This window comes from Papio anubis, chromosome 3, assembly GCF_008728515.1.
Source record: "Papio anubis isolate 15944 chromosome 3, Panubis1.0, whole genome shotgun sequence".
NCBI lineage: Eukaryota > Metazoa > Chordata > Mammalia > Primates > Cercopithecidae > Papio > Papio anubis.
In genome coordinates, this window is record NC_044978.1 from 126,826,461 (window position 1) to 126,850,014 (window position 23,554).

Here is a 23,554-nt window from a genome sequence, read left to right on the forward strand (position 1 = left end):
GTGAGACCCCATCTCAAAAAAATAAGATAAAATAATAAAAAGCTCAGCATAATGTGTGGCCCATAGTAATGGGCCAATAAATAATTTATTATTCTTTCCAAGTGGACAATTAATAAGATTCTATACCATAAAATAGGTAATTAGATTTCATCAAATCCTTTATAAATGTTTTTTTACTTGGACAATCCTCCATTTCCAACTCACTGCTATAGTTCCAGGAATACTTAACACATTTAGAATAGAAAAATATACTACCTTCCCCTGCATATTTTGAGTAATTATCTTCCAAGACCCATGTATCTTTTCTTGACGTCTCTGAGCATGACTCCTGGAAAGAGATATTTTCTTTTAAAATTTTTTGTGCAATAGTCAATGCCTTTGCAAATAACACTATCTTTAATACAGCTTACATATCCTCATTTAAGTATTCAATAATCACAACAGTTCATTATGTGAACAGCAGTGAAAAGGTTTAATCACTGGATATGAAGTTACTAGAAGAAGCAACGATATAACCAAAGGATCAAATTGAGAACTTCAATGTCAACAATAAAATAAACAATCACAACAACAAAAAAAGCATATATAAGTTATAAACAAATGTAAAGATAGGATTACTTATTTCCTATCCAGAAGTAAATATCTACAGCAGTAACCCCTTGCGGCTATTGCCTTCATTTAAGTAAATCTGTTCTAATAAAAGCAGTTTTCAGAAACTGATTTGAATATAATAAAGGAATGTTGTCAGAATAATGTGGAAGCACACTGTTTCAACTTTAGGAAAGGCAAATAGTTACAATCCAATTAAACAGGAAAGAAAACAGCCCTCATTTCAGATGATGAACTGGCAGCAGTACTTTTCTTTTTTTTTTTTTTTTTTTTTTTTTTGGAGACGGAGTCTCGCTCTGTCGCCCAGGCTGGAGTGCAGTGGCGCAATCTCGGCTCACTGCAAGCTCCGCCTCCCGGGCTTACGCCATTCTCCTGCCTCAGCCTCCCGAGTAGCTGGGACCACAGGCACCCGCCACCTCGCCCGGCTAGTTTTTTGTATTTTTTAGTAGAGACGGGGTTTCACCGTGTTCGCCAGGATGGTCTCGATCTCCTGACCTCGTGATCCGCCCATCTCGGCCTCCCAAAGTGCTGGGATTACAGGCTTGAGCCACCGCGCCCGGCCGCAGCAGTACTTTTCAACTCTACCTTAAGAAAATGGCAAGTGAAGGCCTGTATCTGCAAACAAATTTTGAGTCCTTAAGAAAAGGTAAACACCACGATGAGACAGTCACTTCACACCACAAATGTGGAGAAACTGACAGCCTCATCCACTGCTGGTGGGAATGTAAAATGTTGCAGCCACTAGGGAAAATAATCTGGCACTTCCTCAAGAAGTTAAACACAGTTAGTTACCTTATGACTCACCAGTTTCACTCTTAGGTGTGTAATCAGGAAAATGAAAACATTTGTCCACACAAAAACTTGTACACAAATGTTCCTAACAGTAAAAAAACAAAAAAAAAAAAAAAAAGGAAAAACCCAAATGCCCTCCAACTGATGAACAGATAAACAAAATCTGCTACATCCATAAAATGGAATACGATTCAGCAATAAAAAATAAAGTACTGATACGTGCTATAAGATGGATGAACTCTGAAAACATTCCAAGTGAAAGAAGCCAATCACAAGGACCATATATTAGTTTATAATTCCATTTACATGAAGTGTACAGAGCAGGCATGGGCACACAGAAAGTAAATTAGTGGTTGCTGAAGCGGGGTGGGGGAATATTTGGAGGTACTGCTAATAAGAATGAGGTTTCGGACAGGCGCGGTGGCTCACGTCTGTAATCCCAGCACTTTGGGAGGCCGAGGCAGGTGGATCACGAGGTCAGGAGATCGAGACCATCCTGGCTAACATGGTGAAAACCGTCTCTACTAAGAACACAAAAAATTAGCCGGGTGTGGTCGCGGGCGCCTGTAGTCCCAGCTACTTGGGAGGCTGAGGCAGGAGAATGGCGTGAACCTGGGAGGCGAAGCTTGCAGTGAGCCAAGATCGCGCCACTGCACTCCAGCCTGGGCGACAGAGCGAAACTCCGTCTCAAAAAAAAAAAAAAAATGAGGTTTCTTTTTGGAGTGATGAAAATATTCTAAGATTGATTGTGACTATTGCACAATTCTGTGCATATCCTAAAACCCACTGAATTGTACAGTTTAAACCAGTTAGTTGTATGGTATGAGAATTATATCTGAATAAAACTGTTACAAAAATACAAGGCAACTGATTTTTCCCTTAAAGACAGCTAAAAACAATGTATTTTTATTCAGCCTCATTCAGGTCTTAATTGGTTGAGTAGGAAAAGGCTCTAACAGCCCAACCAACTTACAGTATTTAAATCCAGTTCCTACTCTCTGCACACATCTTACAGCCAAAAAGTATTTTCCCTGCACATCCCCCAAGGACAAATTTTTCCAAAGTTCCTTGACTATCCTTAGGCCATGTGACTTTTAAGGAACCATAACCAAAAGCTATTAATTCCATCCAAAGAAGACATAAACATATTTTAGTGGAAAACTGGTGTGAATAAATAATACCTTAATATGTGTCTTTTCGGCTGTAATCAGGACAAAGTAAACACAAAGGGGAAAAAGAAGCAATCTTGTTAGGCCTGGATATTTGGAATTATTTTTGTGTGCTATACAAAGAAACGGAAAAGTTGCAAACCCTTCTGTTTTCTGTATGCTAAGGATCTCCTCAGAGACAAAAACACACTGCCTGTTTCCTTCTAAGCAAATTGAAATCTCTTCCTCAAACATAAGGGCTTATAACTAAGACATTGTTCTAAGCTTTTTCTCCTGAAAGCTATCCATAACGCCTCATTCCCAACCAAAACCACTTAATTGCCCCTTGTCCCCTGCCCCTATTACTACTGACGAGCCCCAAGAACCTTACCTTATGTCCTTCATTGTGGCAGTGTTTCAAAAAAGGGTTCCTCGAATTAAAAGTCGGCGTATCCTATTTGACTCCCGCTCCTCCCGTATCAGGTACCTACAGCCAACCATGCCAAGAGTTTCCGCATTATCTCCGCATCGGAGAGCTACAAGATAAAGCGCAAGAACACGACATGCATCTCAGTAAATCATGTATTTTGGGCCCGACTCTGTCTTCAACATACCTAGGGCACCGTGTTTTATCTCTTTTCCATACCCTTTCCTCCCGATATCCTCCAGTTTCAGAGAACGCATCCGGAGACCCATTGGCAGGTTCCCGGATTCGCCTCAATTTTGGTCCTGCCTCTCTGCTTCGCATTTTCAGGCTCGGTCTCACAAAGAACGACGATGGCGGCGGATTGTGCCAGAATGGGTGAAAACAGAAGGAAAATGAACCGGTGGCAGCAAAACCCACTATTGGGCCTCCAACGCGGAAGGAGGAGCGGTCAAGTGCACGTCTTCAGGCTCAGGCCCTTCCGATTGGCTGCTGCGACACAACGTGGCCTGTGATTGGCTACGGTACCGGCGCAGGGCCTTCGGAGAGGAAGTGTGGAAGTCCCGCGCCTCTAAAGCCCGCCTTTCCTGACAAATAAAGGTCGTAGCCGCAGTCAACGGGCGGAGCTAAAGTGGTCGTGATTCATGCTGTCGCGGGAACCCCGAAGGTGGGGCCCCACGTAACAAGAAGATGACCCGAAGTTGCTCCGCAGTGGGCTGCAGCACCCGTGACACCGTGCTCAGCCGTGAGCGCGGCCTCTCCTTCCACCAGTGCGTATGGGAGCAGCCTCGGAGCCTTCGAACTCCCTGCGGGGCCCGGCGGGCCGTAGCGCGGCGTGGGGCGGGGCCGGGCCGCACTGTGGGTCGTGCCGTGGATGTGACGCGACGTGACGTGCGCAGCGTCGGGGCGTGGGAGCGGAGTTGGGGCACTGTGAGAATTGAGGTTCTCTCTCCTCGCTCAGTGTTTACCTCTTTGTAGCCGGGTCTCGCACCGCTTACCGCTGTAGCGAGAGTTACGCGAAAGGAGTCCTCCATTAATTGGATGGTCTTATTATTTAAAGTGAGGAGGCCGGAAGGGAAGGCAGTTTGGGACAACGGTTGAAGTGTGTGGCGTGTTCCTGAGCACGAGTACAGATCAGTTTTCTCCTGTACTGGCAGACATTGAAAGTTCTTAAGTGCTATTAGCCGAGCTCTACAAGGCCGGTCCAATTCTGGTTGGATTTGATCATGGGGAAGTTTCATTTGGCTCGACAGTGGGGAAGAATTTCAGACCAGTCTTATCTGAACTTATCCATGGTTCAGACTGCTATAGGTCATTCAAAGCAGTATTCAGAGTGTACCGGCAAGTAGAAAAGTGGGTAAAAGAGATCATCCCAGACAAAAGGAGCAGATTTATGGAACGATCAAAAAGAACTTTATGGTTGGAAAATGGTATTTAGGAAGAGGGTAGTTAGGAATGGCATGGGAAAATGTAAAGGATAGAAAGTGCAAATATAGAGGAATGGGAAAGTACCTGAGAGACAAATCATTTAAAAAATTTAAATGCCAGGTTAAGGAGTTTGGATTATGTGTGGTAGGCTGTGTATCAAATTCATGGATTTTTTTTTTTTTTTATGTTTTAAATAAGGCTGATTCCTCCACCTAAATTGTTAACAGTGTGAACCAATTCATTCTGTATGTGAGACGATAATTGATTTGGGATTTTTCTTGTGATAGAGGTAGCTTTAAACTAGGGAGACATGAATTCCAATTTTAATTGATTATTTACTGATCTCTGTACTTAGCTCTGGGTCTTGGTTTCTTCTTCTGTAAGAGGAATAAAAACCTGCCTTGTAGAGTTTTGTAAAACCAAAACGTAAGACTTTATAGCATACGTAGAGCACAAGGTAAATGCTTTAAAAATGGTATTATTACCAATTTAATTTTTTCCAGAACTCAAAACTAGTTATGCTAGTTAGACTACAATATTTCCCAAGCTTTTTCTTCTTTTTTTTTTTTTCTTTTTTTGGAGACAGGGTCTCACTGTTGCCCAGGCTGGAGAGCAGTGGCACTATCACAGCTCAGCGCAGCCTCTATCTCCCAGGCTCAAGTGATCCTCCCACCTCAGCCTCATGAGACTACAGGCACAGGCCACCACCCCGGCTATTTTTTTTTTTTTTTTTTTGGTAGAGAAGAGGTCTCAGTGTGTTGCCCAAGTTGGTCTCCAACTTCTGGGCTGGGATTACAGGCATGAGCCACCCTGCCCAGCCCCAGCCTTTTTCATAGCATTTTACGCATAGGAAATAATTGTTCAATACTTTGGGGGCAAACCTGCAGCACTCTTTGGGGCTGCCTTGAAGTAACTACTCAGGTGTCCCAGGCCAATATCAACAGCTGTACTCACTAGGCATACCAGTTGGGAAGCTTTGCATCAGAGGACCACGCTAGTAATAGAAGTTGTTGGACCAGCCAACTTTTGAGGGTTGCTTGCACATTTAGAGACTATACCAAATCTGTGGAAAAGCTCCCTTGCAAATATGTTCCATGAGTTAAAAAATAACTCAGTGAAAAAAGATAGATTTGCTCCAACCTTATTGGAAAAAGAATTCCCTGTTCATTTTCCCTTGATCAAGTATCATCATCTTCCTGGAACAATAAAATTATAATCCCAGAAATGGAATTAGTTGTTCCTAGGAAAGCACAAACTTTGGATAGTACTTTAGAGTTTACAAAGTGATTTTGAATACATTTGTAGCCTCATACACTCTTACTACAGCCCCATGAGGAAGTTCTAAGATTTTGAGATGTGTCTAATACCATATAGCTGGTAAAAGGTCAGTGTTCTGATCTTTTAAAGCTATAAAGCTTAAAAACAGGTTTTCCAAGTCAGTGTTCTTTCTCAAGGTGATGGAGAGAGTATCTCAGAATTATGTTTTACCATACTGCTACATTTTTGTAGCAATTAACTGAGAAATAAAATTTATACCAATCTCAGTTCTGGTAACTATGTGCCTTAAAGTCTAAATTAAAATGCACAAAAAGCATAGTTACCTATAAATCTGTTCTAAAATAAGTCAAAGAAGAGGGGGCAGAAAGAGTAGTTTTGTGGTTTTTATTGTGTTAATTTCACAAGTTTCTTGTGTTTTTTTTGGTTTTTTTTTTTTTGAGATGGAGTCTTGCCGTCGCCCAGGCTGGAGTGTAGTGGCGCGATCTTGGCTCACCGCAACCTCTGCCTCCCAGATTCAAGCGATTCTCCTGCCTCAGCCTCCCTAGTAGCTGGGATTACAGGTGCGAGCCACCATGCCCAGCTAATTTTTGTGTTTTTATTAGAGACAGGGTTTCACCATGTTGGCCAGGTTGGTCTTGAACTCCTGACCTCAAGTGATCCGCCCGCCTCAGCCTCCCAACGTGTTGGGATTACAGGCGTGAGCCACCACGCCTAGCCGACAAGTTTCTAAACATAATTTGGCTTGGATTGAAAAATAAATAAATGCAAGGTAATTTTTATAATCAGGGCTAGCAAAAAGTAGTGCCTTTAAACATGAAAAAGTTGAATATAGTAAATATACTTGTCTTGTTTTCTACTGCTGCATAACAAGTTACCTCAAAATTCACTATAAACATTATCTCACACATTTCTAAGGGTCAGGAATTCAGGAGTGTAGCTGGATGTTATGGTATCTCATAAGATTGCAGTCATCTGAAGGCTGAAGTCACCTGCTTTCAAAAAGACTAACTCAACATGGCCTTTGACTGGAGGCCTCAGTTGCTCACCAACTAGTTTTCTCCACAGGACTGCTTATAACATGCCGGATACCTTACCCCAGAGCAAACCATTCTCTACAGGGAGCAAGGAGGAAAACTTGTTCCTTTATGACATAGTCTGTGGTCACTTACTGTCACATGTTCTTTTTCCATTCCTTAGCAAATCACTAACTCTAGCCCATACTCACTCACGGGGAGGGGAATTAGGCTCCACCTTTTTTTTGTGACGGAGTTTCACTCTTGTTGCCCATATTGGGGTGCAATGGTGCGATCTCAGCTCACTGCAGCCTCCACCTCTGGATTCAAGAGATTCTCCTGCCTCAGCCTTCCCAGTAGCTGGGATTACAGGCACCCGCCACCACGCCCGGCTAATTTTTTGTATGTTTAGTAGAGACGGGGTTTCACCATGTTGTCCAGGCTGGTCTTGAACTCCTGACCTCTGATCCTTCCGCCTCAGCCTCCCAAAGTGCTGGGATTACAGGCATGAGCCACTGTGCCCGGCCAGGCTCCACTTCTTAAAAGGAGTACCAAATAGTTTAAAATCACCACAGGAAAGGAAGAGTCATATATTCTTTAACCATTTAAATTTGAGCAGATTCTGTTAAGTGTAGGAAGTGAAGACAAAATACAGTAGGATTTTTAGTATGAGAATTGCCCCTCTATGATTGACACAGACAATCAGATATTGAACTTGTGGATTAAAAAAATCAAAGAACTTTGAAAAATGAACTAAGTAAACTTTTAATTCACTCGGCTTTATGTTTCTATAAAGCAGTAAAATAATAAATGGGTTTATATAATAAATACTACTGCAGTATTACTATAATGTTTTCATGTTAATGGAACTTTAATCTGATTGCCATAGATTTCCAACTGATACCATACAGCGCTCAAAATGGATCAGGGCTGTTAATCGTGTGGACCCCAGAAGCAAAAAGATTTGGATTCCAGGACCAGGTGCTATACTGTGTTCCAAACATTTTCAAGAAAGTGACTTTGAGTCATATGGCATAAGAAGAAAGCTGAAAAAAGGAGCTGTGCCTTCTGTTTCTCTATACAAGGTACTTAAATGTAGGTGTAAGTCAACAAAATGAAAATTTACAGAGCTTTTAAAAATCAAGATAGCCCCTATTATAGCTAGAATTTGCAGACAGAAAAAAATCCCAAGTCTTAAATCCAGTAATAGATTTTAAATGCTTTGGAAATTAAAAAAAAAAAAAATCTATATATATTAGCATTTGTTCTGGAGCTTTTAAAAAACTATATAAATGCAAATCATTTGTCTAGATACATATAAAGGTTACTAACCAATTGCAAAAATCAACTGGTAGATATAAATAGCCTTAGAATACAGACTTTTTAAAATTATGAGACAGCTTTCAAAGTACTTTGAAATTATCTATGTTTTTTGGTTCCTCCTAATAATGTTATTTATCTTGATCAAATATATACCTAATTATTAACATTGATACAGGAAGTCTATGGGAAATAATGAAACTTTCTATGAGTGAGTCACCAGTATTGGTGTGATATTCTTCTGTTTCCTATGACTGGTTTTATTTTATCCTTTTACCCCTTAACCACAACTCTGACACATGGGCTTTCACTTTCTGCACAGTCTGTGATAGTCACCTGTTCTATCCTCACACTTGCCTTACTTTCCTCTTAATCATCAGAGTCTCCTTCTTTCAGTATTGGTTTATCTCATTCCCCTATTCAGAAGTATTTAGTTGGTGTCAAATTCAAACTCACCAAGTTCCAAGAGCTTACTGTTAACTGATTTGTACATTTTTAACTGCCTTGAATTCTCTTTTCAAACCGTATATACTTACTATATATGTGATACATTTGCCTGCTTTCATACTTTTGTGTAAAATCAATAATGGCTGCCATTATTGAGAGCTACAATGGTCCAGGCATTGTACTAGGAGATCTACATAAATTCTTATATTGTATCCTCAAAACAACCTTGTATTATTATCCACATTTTACAGATGAGGACACAAGGGATTGTAGAGCTTATGTGACAGCTAATTGAGGGAGCTAAGATTCAAACCCAGGTCAGTCTTAATTCCAAAGCCATGCTCTGTCCACTATGCCTTCCTTTTTGCACAAATAACTTCTCTGTCACCTTCATTAACCATGTTATTGTACCTTCTAAAAACTGCTTAAAACTCACTTCCATGAAGCCGTCCCAGTTTACTACCACTTTTCTCTAGTTATTTTATTTCAGAAACTTTCAACATCACATTAATATTTCTGTGTAGTGCAAAAAAAAAAAAAAAAAAAAAAACCCAAAAACTGTTTATATTACCCTATAAACTATACATTAAAACATTCAGAGATTTTGACCTTTTCTTTCCTAACTTAACTCTCCACAGCAACCAGATTAGTGCTTTGTACCTAGGGTATTTTTATAGATACTCTTCTGTGTGATTATTTCTAAAATAACTTTAATTTTATATGTCTGTCATAGATTCCTCAAGGTGTACATCTTAAAGGTAAAGCAAGACAGAAAATCCTAAAACAACCTCTTCCAGATAATTCTCAAGAAGTTGCCACTGAGGACCATAACTATAGTTTAAAGACACCTTTGATGATAGGTGCAGAGAAACTGGCTGAGGTGCAACAAATGTTACAAGTGTCCAAAAAAAGACTTATCTCCGTAAAGAACTACAGGATGATCAAGAAGAGAAAGGGTTTACGATTAATTGATGCACTTGTAGAAGAGAAACTACTTTCTGAAGAAACAGAGTGTCTGCTACGAGCTCAATTTTCAGGTATTTCCCCTTGGTAACCTGTAGTATTTACAAAAATAGCTGTTTTTCTGAAATACCATTAAATATTTATTTTGTTCTTGCCTATGAAAACATGCTTTTAGTTGGGAAGTGAAAGTCTCAGCTTAAGCAAGAAGAAAGAAAATCACCAAAATTCTTTTGTATCTTATGGTTTTCCAGTTATAAAAGTAACATTTATTATAGGAAAGCAAAGAAATATTTAAGTAATTAAAATAATGTGTAATCCCACTACCCAGAGATGAGACCATATGGTTTATACCATTTTTTGTTCTGTACTTTTCACTTTTTATAGTAGCTCTTACCCATTTGCTACTGCAAATTCATTATAAACAGTTTTAACTGCTACATAATTTTACCAAAGTTTTTTTGCAGTGGAGTTGTACTAGTTTGCAGAATTTCTTTGAGCTTGGAAATTGTGTATCTCCACATTTTTTTCTGAAATATTCTATAGAGTAGACCTGTAAACCCACGGAAAGGCTACCTAGTCTTCTTTGTGAACTAAGATATTTGAAAAAGGGCAAAATAAAAATTGCCAACTTACTCTTTGATGAAAGCAGCAGAGATTTGGATTACATTCTAGGAAAAGAGAAACGTGTCCTGTTTTTAGAAAAGAATGGGTATCTCCAAAGGAGGAGAATATTTTATGTTTTTCCAAGAGGGGACTAGAGGTCATAAATAGGAATCCCCACCAGGAAAAGAATTTTTTTTTTCTTTCTCGATATTAGGCAAGATGGTCTGTTCAGTCTGAATAGTACCCTATCCCCAGAAATGTTTTTCATATCTAATTTTCACCCTCAGATAAATACTAATCAGGGAACAAAATAAAATAAATAAATGTCCTCATTTTATTTTCTTTCCTGTTCCTCTAAAAATCTCTCCACTCAGGCTGCCACTGAATAGTAAAACATAATTCAAGTTGAAAAATTTTTTTCCCTCTAGTGAAATGATTCCAGATGAACTGAATAAATTGGTCAAGGGGCCTACGTGGATATTAACCTCTGAATAGACTTAATTAAAATGTATCTATATTTGTATTTGAATTTTGATGCCCAGTGCATTTTACATCCAAATGCTATAATCTGTACCTGAAAATTTTACTATTCATCACAAAGAATAAAAAAATTTATTTTAACAGATTTTAAGTGGGAGTTATATAATTGGAGAGAAACAGATGAGTACACCACAGAAATGAAACAATTTGCATGTACACTCTACTTGTGCAGTAGCAAAGTCTATGATTATGTAAGAAAGATTCTTAAGCTGCCTCATTCTTCCATCCTCAGAACGTAAGTGAATTACTTTATTTTTTAAAAGTGTCTTTCTTGTCACCACATCTTGTTGATTACATGTGAATTACTCTTTAGATGTTAAACCATATTATTCTTTTATCGCATTTTACTTATTAAGGCTATTAGTACTCATACTCCCATTAAAAAAAGAAAACATGGACTAATGAAAAAATGGACTCCCATTATTAGCCCATTTTCTGTTTTTCAAAAACTTCTAGGTGGTATTTGCCTGTTATCACAACAGCAATATTTTCACTAACAAAATGAAGACACACAGTGTGACAAGCTTTTTGCATCTCCCAGACACTCTGGGTGGATAAAATTTGAATCCTGAAATACTGGAATTTCCAGTATACTTCAGTAGTTTAATATCTGACTATCCTGGAAAATCTAGAACAGTTCTGGATTGATCGCCATTGGTCTTAGGCAAAGCACAAAAAAAATCTGCATTTTTCATAAACATTGCAGTTGATGCCAATGTAGGTTGTCCAGGGAACAGATTTTGATAAATAATTTTTTAGGATTTGTGATCAAAATGGATAGATATATTTATAATTCTCTTCGTGTGGAGTAAACAATGATTTTTTAGTAATGTCTTATAAATTTAATACTGAATTCTTAATTTTTACTGCTTTTACCACTAGTTTTACAGATTCCTTTTTTTATTTTTGAGACTGAGTCTTGCTCTGTCGCCCAGGTTGCATGCAGCACAGTGGCATGATCTCAGTTCACTGCAACCTTGCCTCCCAGGTTCAAGCAATTCTCATGCCTCAGCCTCCTACTGAGTAGTTGGGATTGCAGGCATGTGCCACCACACCCAACTACTATTTTGTATTTTTACTAGAGATGGGGTTTCGCTTTGTTGGCCAGGCTGATCTCGAATCCCTGGTCTCAAGCGATCTACCCGCCTTGGCCTCCCAAAGTGCTGGGATTACAGGCATGAGTCACCATGCCCAGCCTAGTTTTACAGATTCCTTTTTTTTTGAGATGGAGTCTTGCTCTGTTGCTCAGGCTAGAGTGCACTGGTGCAAGATCTTGGCTCACTGCAGTCTCAGTCTCCCAGGTTCAACCCATTCTTCTGCCTCAGCCTCCCGAGTAGCTGGGATTGCAGGCGTCCACCATGCCCAGCTAATTTTTATATTTTTAGTAGAGGTGGGGTTTCATCATGTTGGCCAGGCTGATCTCGAACTCCTGATCTCATGATCCACCCACCTCAGCCTCCCAAAGTGCTGGGATTACAGACATGAGCCACTGTGCCCAGTCCAGATTCCTTTTTTAAAAATTGTAGATTTTCCTGTATACACACTATTACAATAATACTACTAATAAAAGATTTCAAAGTAATTGACCTTCAGAGTGGGCTGCTCTTCTAAAAAAATTTAGAAGACGAAAAATTTATTGTTCCCATACATTATATATATATTATATATAATATATATTATATGTAATATAACAAAATATATATATTTTATATATACAGTATATGCCATACTATATATATTATATATATAATACAGTATATCTCATACTGTATATATATACACAGTATATATATATAAACAATTACTGTTAACCTTTAGAGTATTTCCTTCCTGTCTGTGTGTGTGTGTGCACTTAGATTTACTAGTGTTTACATAGTTATGATCTTTTGTAAATAAATTTCCAACCAGCCTTTTATCACTTTATTATATATGCCTTTTATCTATAACATTATTTTGAACTCTTTATAGACAAGTTTTAATAGCTGCATGATACATGGTAGTCCTACCCTACCTAACTCTGGCGTTCTCCAGCTATTGGACATTTCTATTGTTTCCATTTTGCGGTTATAATTGTTTTTTCATATATTTAGATGAACATTTGTATATAAGGCTTTACTCTTTTATAGTATGATTTTACCATTCAGGCTAGATATTATACTTATTTATAAATGTTCACTTTTTGCTAAGCAAGAGAGTTTTATAGGTGCTATGTTAATTTCTCCTCCTATACCTTTTTGGTTTTTTTGTTTTCTGATTGATAGCTGTACATATTCTGGGGGTACATGTGATATTTTGATACATTTATATAATTTGTAATGATCAAATCAGGGTAATTAAAATATCCATCATTTATAAATCCAAACATCTATCTTTTCTTTGTGTTGAGAAGCGTACACCTTTTTAATCTCTTCTACACTGGTTTTAAAGTGTTACTTAATGATATTTCACTGTGGTTTATATAAGATATTTCATGTAACTTCTCATCTTTTTCATGGTTTTCTTCATTTCCCATAGTGCTGCATCAACTCCTAGATTAAATCTTCCTGGTAATTCCAGCTCACATTTATCTTTTCTCTCTTCATGTCATTTGGCATTTTGTGACCTTTGCTGTAACATTATATATATATTTAGATTTATAATTCCAGTATTCAAACAGTTGCTCATTTCTTTAGGTACTTTGCGTATAAGTAAGGTATATTGTTTAGTATGATGGTAATACATGTTTGTTATAAAACATTCAAACCATATATAAGTACATAAATACCAGAAAGTGAAAAACACAGTACTTCCCTTCCCCTAATCCCACAAGATAACTACAATTAGCAGTTTTGTGTATATCCTCCGAGTTAAAAAAAACAAAAAACTATTTACCTACCAATAAAATTTTGTTTTAGTGGCCATATAGTGTTCTGTTATATTAATGGTATATAGAGCTTCCGTTTATTTTCTTATATTAATGTAAGATTATATTATATTAATATAAGATTCTAATATTAATGGTATATACATTTCCATTTATTTTCCCATATAAAAAGTGATCTGTTTTTAACACAGTTATCTTAAGTATTAGATCTTTATAATCATTATATTTAATATTCATTTATTCAATAAATATTTATTGATCAGGAGCGGCCAGTGAGGCAGGAGGAAAACCAGGAGATTGTGATGGCCTGGAAGCCAAGTGTAGAAAGTATTTCAAGGAGGGAGTAGTCCACTATGTCAAATGCTGCTGGGAGATCAGGTAAGATGAGGACAGAGAATTGACCATTGGATTTTGCAAGATGAAGGTCATTGGTGACCATGACAAAAGCAGTTACAGTAGAGTGGTGGAGAGGTAAACCTGGCTGGAGTGGGATTAAGAGAGACTAAAAGTGAAGAAGCAGAGAAAATGATTGTGGACTCTTCCATGGAGTTTTGCTATGAAGGAGAGCAAAGAAATGGGTCTGTGGGTAGAAAGGAACATGCATTGAGGGGAGGGTGTTTGTTGAGATGGCAGATGTTCCAGCATGTTTGCATGTTTATGGGAATAATCCAAGAGAGAAAAGAAAATTCGTGACGTATAAGAGAAATGATAATTGCAGGAGGATGATATCCAACACCACTGTGGAAGGAAATGTGACCTTAAGGTTTTGGGACAGTTCATCCATTGAAACAGGAAGAAAAGCAGAAGTACAGATACAATAGGTTAACAGATTTGGTAGTAGGAAAATGAGTTTTGTCTTTTACAAAGATGGGTTCTTGGCTGGGCGCGGTGGCTCACACCTGTAATTCCAGCACTTTGGGAGGCTGAGGCGGGCGGATCACGAGGTCAGGAGATCGAGAACATCCTGGCTAACACGGTGAAACCCCGTCTCTACTAAAAAAATACAAAAAAATTAGCCAGGCATGGTGGCGGGCGCCTGTAGTCCCAGAGTATCGGGATTCTGAGGCAGGAGAATGACGTGAACCCGGGAGGCAAAGCTTGCAGTGAGCTGAGATCGCACCACTGCACTCCAGCCTGGGTGACAGAGTGAGATTCCGTCTCAAAAAGAAAAAAAAAAGATGGGGTCTCACTGTGTTGCCCAGACTGGCCTTGAACTTCCGGGCTTAAGCAATCCCGGAGTAGCTAGAACTATAGACATGCAACACCACACTCAGCAGGAAAATGAGTTTTTATTGCATTGCTTCTGTTTTCTCAATGAAATAAAGTTATTAACTGAGAGTTGAGGAGGAAGGCTTTAGATTTGGAAAGAAAGGAGAATATGTGACCAGTCACCAACAGGAAAAGTAAGTAACTAGAAAAATGCAGTACCAGATTTGTGGTCAAAACTGTTGTCTTTCCCTCCATAATGATGGAGAAACAATTAGATGGTTAAGAATTGGACGATGACAGACCAAACTAGACTTAAATTTTTTTAAAACCCTTGGTTTGGTTAGATAGGGTGCCTCATGAATTTCTGATTGTCATATATCTTTCTCTAGTCTTAGCTACATCAGATACTTCTCTAATTTTCTGTTTACTGATGTTGGATCCTTTTTCAGTTCTCCCTGGATTCTTTATGTCCAAAACTTTCCCAAAGCTGTGTTTTTTTATAATTTTCAGTGTTTGCGGTCTTTTAAGGTAATTTATTTTCACAAATCCTTTGAAACTAAGTCTTAATATCCTCAACTTTCCTTGTTATAATAGTGATAATGTTTAGTGTGATCTTGGTCATAGATAGAAAATGCTGGCACAGTTGCTTCTTATTTATATTTCCTCTGTTTCTAATTTTTGGTTTATATTCACTGCAATTTAATAAACCAACTCCCTCTATAGATTACCTGCTGTGAGAGAATCAAAAGTAACAACAGTGGGAGTAGCTAAAAGTCTTAACAGAAAAACACTTAGCACTGTCTAGGACTATATTTTTCCCAGGCAGAATTTTAGGCCACACAAGTGACTCCCTATAATCATTCCATAACTAAGTTATTAGATATTGGTTTGTTAATTTGAAATATCATGTTGATGAGAGTATAAATGAAAATTGGTTTGAACTTTTGCAAGGACAATTTGGGAATATGAATTTTAAACTGACCCACCAACTTATGTGCAGCTGAAATCCAAACTTTGTCTTTAATTTCTTATTAAAATATAAGTAAGTTTACCTCGGTATGTTATTCCTAGGAATTACACAAATGACATAAATATGTATATGTGTATGGGTGCACATGCATACACATACACATTGTGGTACTATTATCTAAAATTTGAAATTATCAAGATGTCCTTCGATTTGAGTTGGTTAAATTATTTTTCATTTAACTATACTGTGGTATATACTGTGTACACATTTAAAATGTTGCTGTAGGTTGATATTTAAGGGCGCATAAAAATATGTGAAACATTACTTACCATTAAGTGAAAAATAGTTTCAGTATACAATTTTGAAAATTATATCTAGGTATGTATACACAAAGACATTAACAGTAACTTTTACTTTCTTCTTTATACTTTTTGTGTTTAGTTTTTTTAAAAAGAAGAATGTCTTTTTTTATGATCAGAAGAAAATTGTTTTACTTTCAGAGAAGAAAAGAGATTTAAAGGAGAAATTGTTTCCTTCCTTACCGTTCTAACTCATGAACTTGGTTTGGGTATGCCTACTCTTTCTTGTAAAAACTTTAAAAAATAAATCAACAAATCCACATACCATTCTGCTTCATGTTCATGACATTGTTTTAGTAGCTGTAGATATTCAGATACCACTGAGATTTCCATTTAAAAATCAAACTCAGCAGAACATAAGTTGGTTGTTTTTTTAACCCTAACCCATTTAAAATAAAATTACATAGGGACATTAAGTGCTTTGTTATGTATGTACCACATATGCAACACAGTTAGCATCTTTGGTGCTCATTTGAGAATCCTAATGTAAAAGAAATAAACTAAACAATTAAAATTCGGTGACATACTTGCAAAGAGTTGTCAACATTCTAGTGTGCTGTAGCACTGCTATATTGCTTAGTCATTGTCTTACTATTTTTTCCTTTTTTTTTTTTATCTTTTAATTTTAGGTTCAGGGGTACATGTGAAGGTTTGTTACATAGGTAAACTCATGCCACAGGGGTTTGTTGTACAGATTATTTCATCCCAACCTCCAGCCTCGAGTAGACCCCAGTGTCTGTTGTTTTCTTCCTTGAGTATGAGTTCTTATCTTTTTTTTTTTTTTTTGAGACAGAGTTTCACTCTGTTGCCCAGACTGGAGTGTAGTGGTATGATCTTCGCTCACTGCAACCTCCACCTCCCGGGTTCAAGTGATTCTCCTGCCTCAGCCTACCAAGTAGCTGGGATTATAGGCACACACCACTGAGCCTGGCTAATTTGTGTATTTTTAGTAGAGATGGGGTTTCACCATATTGGCCAGGCTGGCCTCAAACTCCTGATATCAGGTCATCTGCCTCCCTCGGCCTCCCAAAGTGCTGGGATTACAGGCGTGAGCCACTGTGCCCAGCCAAGTTTTCATCATTTAGCTCCCACTTATAAGTGAGAACATGCAGTATTTGGTTTTCTGTTCCTGTGTTAGTTTGCTGAGGATAATAGCCTTTAGCTCCATCCATGTTGCTGCGAAAGACATGATCTCATTCTTTTTTATGGCTACATAGTATTCCATGGTGTGTATGTACTACTTTTTCTTTATTCAGTGTGCCATTGATGGAGATTCAAGTTGATTCCATGTCTTTGCTATTGTGAATAGTGCTGCAATGAAAATTTGCATGCGTGTGTCTTTATGGTAGAATAATTATATTCCTCTGGGTATATAACCAGTAATGGGATTGCTGGATCAAATCATCATCCTTTTTTTAACCCTTTGAGGAATCACTTTCCACAATAATTGAATTAATTTACACTCCCACCAACAGTGTATAAGTAAGTTTTCCCATTTCTCTGCAATCTTGCCAGCATCTGTTATTTGTTGACTTTTTAATAATAGCCATTCTGACTGGTGTGGGATAGTGTCTCATTGTGGTTTTGATTTGCATTTCTCTAACGATCGGTGATGTTGAGCTTTTTTTCATATGCTTGTTGGTGGCATGTATGTCTTGAAAAGTGTCTGTTCATATCCTTTGCCCACTTTTTAATGGGCTTGTTTTTCTCTTGTAAATTTGTTTAAGTTCCTTATAGATGCTGGATATTAGACTTTTGTCAGATGCACAGTTTGCAAATATTTTCTCCCATTTTGTAGGATGTCTGTTTACTGTTGACATTTTCTTTTGCTGTGCAGAAGCTCTTTAGCTTAATTAGATCCCACCTGTCAATTTTTGCTTTTGTTATGATTGCTTTGGTGTCTTTGTCATGAAATCTTTTACTGTTCCTATATCCAGGATAATACTGCCTCAGTTGCCTTCCAGGGTTTTTATAGTTTTGAGTTTTACATGTAAGTCTTTAATCCATCATGAGTTAATTTTTGTATGTGGCTTGTAAGGGTCCAGCTTCAGTCTGATGCGTATGGCTGGCCAGTTACCCCAGCACCATTTATTGAATAGGGAGTCTTTTCCCTTTTGCTTGTTTTTGTCAGCTTTGTAGAAGATCAGATTGTCATAAGTGTGTGGCCTTATTTCTGGTTTGCCTATTTTAATATACGAACAACAGATACTTTTGTCTTCTGAATAGATTATAACCTACTTATAGTCAAGGTATGTCTTTTGCCATCCTGTAAGTATGTTGTTTTGTTTTGTTTTGTTTTGTTCTGAGACAGTTTTGCTCTGTCACCTAGGCTGGGGTGCAGTGGCGCAATCTCGGCTTACTGCAACCTCTACCTCCCAGGTTCAAGCACTTCTCCTGCCTCAGCCTCCTGAGTAGCTGGGATTACAGGTGCGCACCACCATGCCCAGCTAATTTTTGTATTTTTAGTAGAGATGAAGTTTAAGCATGTTGGCCAGGCTGGTCTCAAACTCCTGACCTCAGGTGATCTGCCTGCCTCAGCCTCCCAAAGTGCTGAGATTATAGGCATGAGCCACCATGCCTGGCCTATAAGTGTGTTTTTAAAACCTATTAATGGATCATGAAATTAGTGGGTCATAATTGCCATTTAAGTATATATAAACACACATATATATATATTTAAACTATTACAGTCATCCCTTGGTATATGTGGGGGGATTGGTTCTAGGACACCCCCCACTTGTGCCCGTATACCAAAATCCATGCATACACAAGTCCTGTAGACAGTCCTGCAGTACTTATGTGTATGAAAAGTTGGCTGGCCGTATACGCAAGTTTTGCATCCTATTAATACTGTATTTTCTCTCCATGCATTTGTTTGAAAAAAAAAAAAAATTCTGGTATAAGTGTACCCATGCCATTTAGTTCAGAAGTCAACTCTGTGTGTGTATATATGTGTGTGTGTGTGTGTGTTTTTAGTATATATATTTCATATATGTGAAAGTTCATAGTATGTACTAAAGGTGAATTTTGTTTATGAAACTCCTAGGTGACACTTAAAATATTTGGAAAGCCCTATCCCAAAATACTTAGGGAAGAACATTAAACTCACAATTAAGTAGAGGTCAGCTGTCCAAGAAGAAGCCTTGGTTGCCTTAGAATATAGCCAGAAAATCAGAAATTTAACTTAACAGACATTTGAGTTACAAAAGTATATGTTAGTTACAGGTGAACATCCTAGTCTCTGCCTCAGAATCCCTTTAGTTTTAGACAATTATTAAATGTGGCTGTTTTCTTTCCTGGCTATAACAAGTTAGAGTAAACTAGAAGTAAGAAGAATTCCAAAGATAGACACCGTAATAGGAAGAAAATACTTAGCAGTCTGAGAAGAGCAGGGATACTATGAAAGAACAGTAGCGCAGGTAGGTTGTATAGGGGTGCAGATGCACACTTGTTATATGCCTTTAAGGGTGTAATTTTGAGGCTGTAAAGAGTGAGAAATGCACTAAACCCCTGGGCATCAGGAAAGCCAGGTTTCACATTCATTCATAACTAACAGTACATTATGGGCCAAGTCGCTTAACCTCTCCCTCTGTCCCAGTTTCCTAATCTGTAAAATGAGGTAGAGGTACTAGATGTTCTCAAAGGTTCCTTCACATTCAGCAATTTTCTCATTTCAGTGAATTTACAGGTAAGACTTGTTTATGATTTACAATATAAAAAGATCAGTTAGAACAAACTGGTTAGTTGTTTACTTTTTAAAGAATAAATGAGGAATTAAAAATATGTTGTATATTTGCATCTTAAAATACTACTTTGTGTTTCTAAGTTTCTCTTATCTTACTATTTTATTGTAACGAATTTACCATTGAAAATATTTATACAGTTTGGCCGCTTATATACTTGGCTTTATTTCTACAGGGATAGGAGACTACTTTAGTACTGCTTAAGGCATTTTCCCATTTATCTTTTTATTTCTCTTTAAGTTTTCTGTTTTTCACTTTTTATATATTCTAGGTGGTTATCCAAATGCCAACCCAGTCCAGGTTTCAACAGCAACATTTTTTCTTTTCTTCAACGAAGAGTAGAGAATGGAGATCAGCTCTATCAATACTGTTCATTGTTAATAAAAAGTATACCTCTCAAGCAACAGCTTCACTGGGATCCTAGCAGTCACAGTTTGCAGGGGTTTATGGACTTTGGTCTTGGAAAACTTGATGCTGATGAAACGCCACTTGCTTCAGAAACTGTTTTGTTAATGGCAGTGGGTATTTTTGGCCATTGGAGAACACCTCTTGGTTATTTTTTTGTTAACAGAGCATCTGGATATTTGCAAGCTCAGCTGCTTCGTCTGACTATTGGTAAACTGAGTGACATAGGAATCACAGTTCTGGCTGTTACATCTGATGCCACAGCACATAGTGTTCAGATGGCAAAAGCATTGGGGATACATATTGATGGAGACGACATGAAATGTACATTTCAGCATCCTTCATCATCTAGTCAACAGATTGCATACTTCTTTGACTCTTGCCACTTGCTAAGATTAATAAGAAATGCATTTCAGAATTTTCAAAGCATTCAGTTTATTAATGGCATAGCACATTGGCAGCACCTTGTGGAGTTAGTGGCACTGGAGGAACAGGAATTATCAAATATGGAAAGAATACCAAGTACACTTGCAAATTTGAAAAATCATGTACTGAAAGTGAATTGTGCCGCCCAACTCTTTAGTGAGAGTGTAGCCAGTGCATTAGAATATTTGCTATCCTTAGACCTGCCACCTTTTCAAAACTGTATTGGTACCATCCATTTTTTACGTTTAATTAACAATCTATTTGACATCTTTAACAGTAGGAACTGTTATGGAAAGGGACTTAAAGGACCTCTGTTGCCTGAAACTTACGGTAAAATAAACCACGTGTTAATTGAAGCCAAGACTATTTTTGTTACATTATCTGACACTAGCAATAATCAAATAATTAAGGGTAAGCAAAAACTAGGATTCCTGGGATTTTTGCTCAATGCTGAGAGCTTAAAATGGCTCTACCAAAATTATGTTTTCCCAAAGGTCATGCCTTTTCCTTATCTTCTGACTTACAAATTCAGTCACGATCATCTGGAATTATTTCTAAATATGCTTAGGCAGGTATTAGTAACAAGTTCTAGCCCTACCTGCATGGCATTCCAGAAAGCTTACCATAATTTGGAGACCAGATACAAATTTCAAGATGAAGTTTTTCTAAGCAAAGTAAGCATCTTTGACATTTCAATTGCTCGAAGGAAAGACTTGGCACTTTGGACAGTTCAACGTCAGTATGGTGTCAGCGTTACAAAGACTCTCTTTCACGAAGAGGGTATTTGTCAAGACTGGTCTAATTGTTCACTAAGTGAGGCATTATTAGACCTGTCAGATCATAGGCGAAATCTCATCTGTTATGCTGGTTATGTTGCAAACAAGTTATCAGCTCTTTTAACTTGTGAGGACTGCATCACTGCACTGTATGCATCGGATCTCAAAGCCTCTAAAATTGGGTCACTATTATTTGTTAAAAAGAAGAATGGTTTGCATTTTCCTTCAGAAGGTCTGTGTCGGGTCATAAATATTTGTGAGCGAGTTGTAAGAACCCATTCAAGAATGGCAATTTTTGAACTAGTTCCTAAACAAAGGGAATTGTATCTTCAACAGAAAATATTATGTGAGCTTTCTGGGCATATTTATCTTTTTGTAGATTTGAATAAGCATCTCTTTGATGGAGAAGTGTGTGCCATCAATCACTTTGTCAAGTTGCTAAAGGATATAATAATCTGTTTCTTAAATATCAGAGCTAAAAATGTTGCACAGAACCCTTTAAAACAGTCAGAGAGAACTGATATGAAAACTTTATCAAGGAAACACTGGTCATCTCTACAGGATTATAAATGTTCAAGTTTTGCTAATACCAGTAGTAAATTCAGGCATTTGCTGAGTAATGATGGATATCCATTCAAATGAGAGACCTAAAATATATTAACATTTTAATTAAGAACACTTGGTCAACATTTTTTAAAGTTCAATTTACCATATTTTATAAATTGATCATTCTGCACAGTGGACAAATTTGCAATTCTGACTTACTAAAATTTCAAATTCTGCATATCACAAAATCTGCTTATACTTTTGGTATGGCTTGTAGCATTTATGAGTTTTCCAAAATGTAGAAAGCAGTAAGTCAGTAGGAGCAGACTGGCCAACAGGTACTGTCTTTGAATTTACCACTGTAAGACTAAGCAGTGTTACTGGACACAGTTTTAACTTGTTCAATCTGCTTCAAAAACAAGAAAAACAACAACTATGAGTTATCAAAACATTGACTACTTTTATGACTACACTGCATTTCTAAAAGATCTTTGGATTACAATTCTTAAAAATATTAACAATACCTATAAAACCTTGAAGATAACTTTTACTTAAATATGAAAATTAAATTGTAGTTTGAAAATTAGGCTCAAATATCAAATACTGCAAAAATCCCCTTGTCCCAGGATACCTAAAATAGAAGTGCTTAAACTTCGTCAGGCAGAAGGTAAAGGACATGAGCCATGAGATTCTTCCTTGTGCTACAGCCACACTGGGGAGTGCAGTCTGGAAAGAACATACCTAATGTGTTTTTCACTATCCATTATCTCAGAACTTTGAAATATTACTTTTGAATAAAAGGCTGGAGACTTAGTTTGACTTGAAAAAGCTCACTGCTCATCAGAAAACAGGGGGAACCTAATTTGAAGATGGAAGCATACTAAGGACAATTTTCTCCACTCACATCCACATTTGAAAAGAGAAACAGAAAAACATAGGTAACTCTGCTTTCACAAATGAGAATAGTTTAATGGATAGAAGAAACAAGCACATTATTCACCTGTGTTATAAAACATCTCTTTTTTTGTCACTAAGTGTTTGCAAAGTACAGTTAATCCTAATATGAAAACTTAGAATTGTAAAAGATTAATGATAACGTAAAAGTATATTAATTAAAATTCCCCTTACAAAGTATATTTTGATATGTTTGTTTATTCTACCTCAAACAAAGGCTTAAGTTTTGAAGTGTAACCAATTTATACTTCATTTTATACAGAACCTATTGCTGAAAAGTCTGAATATTGTGCTTTGTTTGTAAATAGAATTGAATTAAATACACCAGGATAAATCTTATTTAAAGGAAGCCTGTTTGTAAATCACCAACTTTAACTTATTGCTTATATAAATCCAAGCTCTGTACCTGATCTTTATGTAAAGCAAGATTTATATGTGTAGTTATCTAATGCCCTTTGGTGTTACATTTGACTGATGTGCAGATGTCTGTATTTTAGTGTTTTGCATTACTTTAAGTGCTAGATAAATTGGAAAGAGATGGTCGATAAATTGGAGACAATGAATATTGAAGAATCTGAAGGTCACAGAATTCTCTTAGATAAGAAGATAAGAATAGTCTCATCACTACTTTTAGCCCAGTTAATTGCTCCTGCACTTGTGAAAGGGCTTGGAGTCTTATACCAGATTTACTTGATATGATACACTTTACAGTGAAATAAATTATTCATTCATTTTTGA

At 37.3% G+C, this 23,554-nt stretch overlaps 1 protein-coding gene and 1 long non-coding RNA gene across 4 annotated transcripts; one reads left to right on the forward strand and one right to left on the reverse strand.

Annotated features, from left to right (window-relative positions):
- Positions 1-254: 254 nt before the first annotated feature.
- On the reverse strand, positions 255-6,092 carry LOC103884359. The gene is made up of 3 exons (XR_004182789.1): positions 3,196-6,092; positions 2,941-3,085; positions 255-328 (listed from the first exon to the last, which is right to left on the reverse strand). It is a non-coding gene; the product is annotated as an uncharacterized LOC103884359 (long non-coding RNA).
- Positions 3,547-23,554, forward strand: THAP9 (THAP domain containing 9). 3 transcript variants are annotated; one of them, XM_003898685.4, is made up of 5 exons: positions 3,547-3,743; positions 7,582-7,777; positions 9,193-9,496; positions 10,650-10,800; positions 19,981-23,554. In XM_003898685.4, the coding sequence occupies exons 1-5, from the start codon at positions 3,664-3,666 to the stop codon at positions 21,956-21,958; spliced, it is 2,709 nt and encodes a 902-aa protein (XP_003898734.1). In that variant the 5' UTR covers positions 3,547-3,663; the 3' UTR covers positions 21,959-23,554. The 3 variants fall into 3 exon arrangements, with proteins under 3 accessions (XP_003898734.1, XP_009205089.1, XP_009205090.1); XM_009206825.4 differs by having other exon boundaries at positions 3,631-3,743; positions 7,582-7,787; XM_009206826.4 differs by lacking the exons at positions 3,547-3,743; positions 7,582-7,777 and adding an exon at positions 7,837-8,776.